This window comes from Sapajus apella, unplaced genomic scaffold (assembly GCF_009761245.1).
Source record: "Sapajus apella isolate SASKATOON/1434 unplaced genomic scaffold, GSC_monkey_1.0 scaffold110, whole genome shotgun sequence".
In the NCBI taxonomy this organism is placed as follows: domain Eukaryota; kingdom Metazoa; phylum Chordata; class Mammalia; order Primates; family Cebidae; genus Sapajus; species Sapajus apella.
This window is the reverse complement of record NW_022437050.1, coordinates 2,462,907-2,469,438: the sequence shown is the minus strand read 5'-3', so window position 1 is coordinate 2,469,438 and position 6,532 is coordinate 2,462,907. Positions and strand designations below refer to the sequence as shown.

Below are 6,532 nucleotides of genomic sequence, written 5' to 3'. Positions count from 1 at the left end.
AACTCCGTCTCAAAAAAAAAAAAAAAAGTACTGAGCTACTATAATACTATAATGTTTAATCTTATTTGTAGCATATAAACGGAGGGCTCTGTGTTGTCTAGCAAGAATACTTCTATTTTTGTGTACAAAAATTAGTCCTATCTAAATGAGCCTTAAAATACATTTTTTAAAAAATACTTGAGAACCTTGAAGGTGTTTGTCTATTTTACTGCTACATGTACAAGTCGATCAGAAGTGACACCTGTACAGACTCTGCCCTGAAAAGAATCAGTACCATAGCTTTACTGTTGTAGTTTAGACTTGGGAACGGCTGACATTATCAGCTATGGGGCAACACAGGCGCAGTTTTCAAAACCAGACTCCCCTGCTGTCTAATACCTGCATCTGAGGGCAACACGGTGAGCGGGACATCTTTGGTTTCAATTTTTACAGAAGGCTCCAGTAGGGACTGCATTTTAATAGGCACTGGTGTCAGGGGGACCTTGGTCAATCTTATCAGCTCTGAAGGCGGAGCCCCCTGAAACTGGATCCGGGCCCCGGGCGAAACGGTGTGGAGAGTCAAAGGGATCCTCAGGTCTTGTTGGTGCGGCCCAAAGGCACCGGACGGCGGGGCCAGGATGACCTCCGCGCTGCCATGAACCAGGCCATTGGACGCGGGCTCGGCGCGGAGCCTGCAGTCCTCCAGGAGTCTCTCGGGTTCCTCCGTTTTGATGACTCCTTCTAGGGTGGCCGCCGGGCTTTTGCCTTCCCCGCCTTGCCTCGCGTCCCGCATGACCTCCGCCTCCAGCTTGCCCTTCTCGTTCCCTCGGAAGTAGTCGAGGGCGGGCCCGGGGCCTTCCACCTTGACCGCCCTGGAGGTTCTAGGGCCGGTCTCCACCGCCCCCTGAGGCCCCACCGACAGGTCCAGGCCAGGCCCCAGCTCCTGCTTCTCGGCCTTGACATGCAGCACCCGCGGCTGCACCGGGTGCAACTCCGGCCTGAAGGGGGCGCCCTCGGACGCGGCCGGCGACGGCAGGAGCAGCAGGTCGGGCCTAAACTGCAGCAGTCGCGCCTGCGCGGGCGAGGCAGCGGCGTCTTCGTCTCCGGCCTGAGGTTGTGGTAACAGCAACACCTGCTCCGGGTTCACCTGCACCAGCCGCCGCGCCGCTGACTGTAAGCCGGCCGACGCGGCCTCCCCGCACGAGGAAGCCAGCGTCGCAATGGCGGCCACGCCCGGTGTGGGCGGCGACGGAGGGGGCTCCCCGGCCGCTGCCCAAAAGGAGGCACCCTCGACCGGCAGCGGGGGCGGAGCGGGACGCAACGGGCGCGGTGGAGGAACCCGCGGCAGTTGGCGCGGCTGAGGCGGCGGCTCCGGCCTGGCCCTCTCCATGGGGGAGGGGGACGCCCCGGCCTAGCCCCGGCCGGGATTGTGAGCTCAGCCGTTTGTTGGCGACCTTCCCACTCCCACTTTCGGTTAAGACCCTTCGAAGGCCTTTGCTACCCAGAACCCTACGCGGTTCAAAATGCAGCTCTCTGTCTTGGCTCCACCCAATCACAAGCGACAGATACCCCCGGATGGCCAATCACAGGCGGGTTTTTCTGGCTCTTCCCGGGCCCTACTCTCGCCTGGTGCTGAGTCCTCCAATCACCCGCAATGGCGGGAGCCGAGGCGCGTGTTGTCCATTTTTCCCCGTGCTTTGACTCTCCCTCTCTTCCGGAGTTCTCTTCTGGCCGTTGTCCTTAGCTGTCAACCCCGCCTGCTCGGAGCTGTGACAATGGCGTTGCCCAGGAAACCTTGCGCTTCCATGCCGCTGACGTCCAGGGAATAAAGTCTTGGGTGTGGCCTTGTGCACGCGCTTTGGGTGGACTGAGTACAGTGTCTGCCCTAAGTATCACCAGGGCTTTTGAATCTTTGCCAAGGGACAATGGGGAAGATTTTGCGACTTATCAATAACTCATGAGCTGTTTTTGCTGGGGAGGGTCTTCGACTTTGTGTGATTCTTCTGCCAAAGTTTTGATTAATCACCAGGCCCTGCGGCCCTGCTTCCGAATTATTATACGTCCCATATTCATCCACTTCTTTGTGTCTCTACTGCCATTACCCTGTTCCAGGCTCCTGCCATCTTTCACTGGGATACTGCCATAGCCCTGTAAATAGTCTCCCTGCCTGTCACCCCTGCACTACACACCAGTACCAATGATCTTTTGAAAACACAAATCTAAGGTTGTCACACTTTTCCTAAAGCTTTCCATGGCTCCCCACTGATCATGTGATAAAAGTCTAAAATTCTTGGCAAAGCCTTAAAAATCCCTCAATGGCTTGGGCTCTAACCTACTACTATTAGGTTGGTACAAAAGTAGTTGTGGTTTTTGCCATTAAACAGTTACCACTCTGGCCCTGACTCTTTAGGTTTCAGCCGCATTGGCCCCCTCATCATTCTCTTTCTAAAGCAGTGTGTTTAAACATGCTCAGCATGCTACTCTTTGTTTTGTGTCTCCTTAATTCCTCCTGCCCGTTTTTCAAATTGCAACTCAAGTGGGACTTCAGAGAAGCTTTTACTGACTCTGAAAATCAGGTCAAATCTTTGTCTACTTACACGTCTATCACTTCGTTTGCTAACCACAGCTTGGAATTAGAATTTTTATGTCATGATTCAACTGCCTCTCCCACTTGACTATAATGTCCTTGAAGGCAGAATTGTTTGTGTTTTGCCCTTTACTGAATCCCCAATACAGACCATTGAGCCTGGCATATAGTATTCAATAAATACTTGAATAAATAAATAAATGAATAGCGACTGTGAAAGGTAATAATAATCACTACCTGTGTTAAGGGCTTACTCTTATGCTAGACACTGTTCCAAATCCTTTCCACACTTACGCCTCTCCTTTTACTAGGATTGTGTTTATTTTCATTAAACATCACCAAGAAAAACAAATAGAAATCCTGTATTAACACTTGCTGCATATCTAAATGACATTCTGGCCAAATGCTATAGTTTATCTTGAAGTAGATGATTTTGCAATTAAGACAAGTTATCGCCGGGCGCGGTGGCTCAAGCCTGTAATCCCAGCACTTTGGGAGGCCGAGGTGGGTGGATCACGAGGTCAAGAGATCGAGACCATCCTGGTCAACACGGTGAAACCCCGTCTCTACTAAAAATACAAAAAATTAGCTGGGCATGGTGGCGCGTGCCTGTAATCCCAGCTACTCAGGAGGCTGAGGCAGGAGAATTGCCTGAGCCCAGGAGGCGGAGGTTGCGGTGAGCCGAGATCGCGCCATTGCACTCCAGCCTGGGTAACAAGAGCGAAACTCCGTCTCAAAAAAAAAAAAAAAAGACAAGTTATCACTCAAAGAAGACTAACTCCAATTCATTGTGTAATCCTCTGATAACAAATATGGTAAATAGGAGTTCCTGTAATTGGCAGATAGACAAGGGCAACGGTTTTCAAACTTTTATCTCAATAACTTTTCATACTCCTAAAAGCTATTGAAGATCCCAAAATTGCTTTTGTTCATGTGGATTTCAGCTCTCAATATTTACCATGTTGTAAATGAAAACAAATTTTAAAAATAGTTGCCAACTCATTTAAGACATCAACAATAAAACCATTATGCGGTAACACATTTTCATGGGAAAAAAGTATATTTCCCTGACATTATACTCACAAGAGAATGAAGTAAAAAGAGCAAATATTGCATTAGGATTATTATGAAAATAGTTTTAACCTAGCCAACTCTCTGAAAGTGTCAGTCCCCATACACACTTTGAGAACCACTGCACTAAGATTTAAATGGAAGAGGCAACTGTGTGCACAAACAAAAGCTGATAAAAGAGGCAAATAAATCAAGTTGTTAGAGGTGTGTGAACCAGACTGACTCCACCTTGAGTAGGGACTGGGTAAAGTAAGGCTGAAACATCCTGGGTTGCAGTCCCAGACAGTTAAAGCATTCTAAGTCACAGGATGAGATAGGAGGCTGGTACAAAATACATGTCATAAAACCTTTGCTGATAAAATAGGTTTCAATAAAGCAGCTGGCTAAAACCCACCAAAACCAAGATGGTGACGGGAATGACCTCTTGTCATCCTCACTGCTACACTGAACACCAGCACCACAACAGTTTATAGATGCCATCGCAAAGTCAGGAAGTTACCCTATAATGGTCTGAAAAGGGGAGGCATGAATAATCCACCCCTTGTTTAGCATATCATCAAGAACTAACCATAAAAATGGGCAACCAGCAGCCCTTGGGGCTACTCGGTCTATGGAGTAGTCATTCTTTTATTCCTTTATTTTCTTAATAAACTTGCTTTCACTTTACTCTATGGACTTGCCCTGAATTCTTTCTTGTGCCAGATCCAAGAACCCTCTCTTGGGGTCTGAATCCAGATTCCTTTCCTGTAACATCTTTCTGGCTACCCAGATGGGATTATAGTGCATAAGCCCCCAGTAAGTAAGTAGTGGGATCCTGTAATATCTTTCTGGTGACTACAGAATGGACTATACTGTGAAAACCCCCGACCCAAAGGCTAACTTTGGGTAAGTGGTGGGGTCTGGTAACATCTTTCTGGTGATTTTTACTTTTGGTGAAGACCCTGGTTTGTAAGCAGGTGGACCCTACAGGGACGATACTGGGGAGACCCGTGACTCAAAGGACGTAGACTGCAGCACTGATTGGACAATTTTGGGTAAGTGGTAGGATACCCAGATAAGGAATGGGATTGGGTTAGAGGCCCAACTTAGGAGGATTAGAGTCCCTTCTAAGATTTAGGGGGTCAAAAGCCCCTCTCAGTAAAGTCCCTTTCAGCTAAGAACAGGTTTGGCACTACGGGATGTTAACTTCTGTTCTCCTTGGAATAATCTGCCTTGTACTCCTTGCTGACAGCTGTGGGTGACAGGGTTAGGCATGTACAAGATCATTGCGATATGAGGAGCTTTTTCCTCCCATAAAGGGGAAACTCGAGACTGATGGGACTGCTGGAAAAGATCCCTTCACTATCAAGAAGCAGCCGACTGAACTTTTCGCTGTCACTGCAATGAGTGGGTCTTTCTCTGGCTTCCCTGAGCGCCTCCCCTTCCCCACCCTGCGTCAGACAATACTTTCGTCTCTCTCTCTGTGCAAACTGGTTGTAGGAATGGCAAAAATCGACTATTTCTTACAAAGTTTTGATTAATGGAAGAAAGGATTTGAGAGGCTAGTCTTAAGCTGTAGCCAATCTGGAGTGTTTCGTGTGCCATTCGGTATTGTTCTGTCATAAAGAAGGGTACCTTAGGATAGAACACGGGCTTAGGACACCTATAAGACTGCTGTTCAAGATGGACTAGCAAACTGGTCAATTACAAACTTTGCTGCAAGTCCTCGGAAAAAAACTGGATGAGGTTTCCCTCTTGTCTGGTATGTCCTTGGGAGCTTGACCTTGTAACCACGTGGCTGTGCTTTCTCTTTCATAGTGGTGGCCTGGGTTCAGGGTTTAATTCTCATCTTAGGAGATGAGTCCTTTATCTTTTATCTGTATGAGTATTTATATGTATCATGTGTGTGATGTTTATATATAAAAGAGCTTTGATTAATTGGTTAAAAATAATAAGTCCTTAAGTCATATTTTTGTGAGAAAAATTAAATTATAATGCCTTTTATTTTGTTCATCTGACTTAAGTAATCTTTGGGAAATGACAGTTTTAAAGATTATTGGTAAAATTAAAATATCTTAAAAATTTAAACATTTGGTCGAAATTATGCAGGTCAGATACTAGGTTTGCCAAATGCTTTATGGTCATAAGCTGCTTCTTTTACTTTAGAAAATTGCTCAATTTACCTACTTTGACGACATTAGATTCTAGATAAGGCCTGGGGACATGGGGTGTTAACCATACCCACTAGCAATGCTGGAAAAAGTCAGACCTATCTGCATTTCTGTCTGTGTCCCTAGGCTCCATGCCCAGTACATAATTAAAATGCTTACAAGCCAGGGTCTTCATCAAAAGTAAAAAAAATCACTAAATGTTAACATTGTAACATGTAATTGAAATACTGAGGAAGAGTTCTACACATAAGGTGTGCAAGGAAAATGAAATGTGTTTTGATAAAAGATTATTAGAAGTCATGGAAATGTAAATTTTCTTTCTTCAATTAAATGGTTACATTATTATTTTGAGTTAGATAGAATGAAGCTGAAGGTTTAAGCAAGTTGTGGAAAGTTTGTGAAAAATTAATTGGAGGAGATTCTCTGTGTGAATATATTGGCTAAAGTTAAAGGGGTATTCAGTTTTTCTATAAATTAAACATTGGAATAAAAGCATAAGTTTTTTTAAGAGCAGAAACCAGCTATGATTTGCTCTTTAACAAAAATATTTAAAAATTAAAGAAAAAGAAAAAAAACCCAAAAAATATGTAAAGGATTATAAAAGGTTTGTGAAAATCTTACTTTGTAGTCAAACTGATTAAGATTGCATACATTTGTCTATAAGGTTTTATAAAGAATTGGGTTTGTCATCAATAATGCACTAATGCAACAGTTACATTTGGCTTATTTGGTACAAAAATCATAC

The 6,532-nt window shown here is 45.3% G+C and overlaps 1 protein-coding gene across 2 annotated transcripts in view; it reads right to left on the bottom strand.

Annotated features, from left to right (window-relative positions):
• SOX30 (SRY-box transcription factor 30) overlaps nt 1–3,014 on the bottom strand; it is a 28,842-nt gene extending 25,828 nt beyond the window's left edge. For both annotated transcript variants that reach the window (XM_032259547.1, XM_032259548.1), the window contains exon 1: nt 379–3,014. In XM_032259547.1, coding sequence (XP_032115438.1) covers nt 379–1,369 — 991 coding nt within the window. In that variant the 5' untranslated portion in view covers nt 1,370–3,014. The remainder of the gene's footprint in view (nt 1–378) is intronic.
• Nucleotides 3,015–6,532: the final 3,518 nt, after the last annotated feature.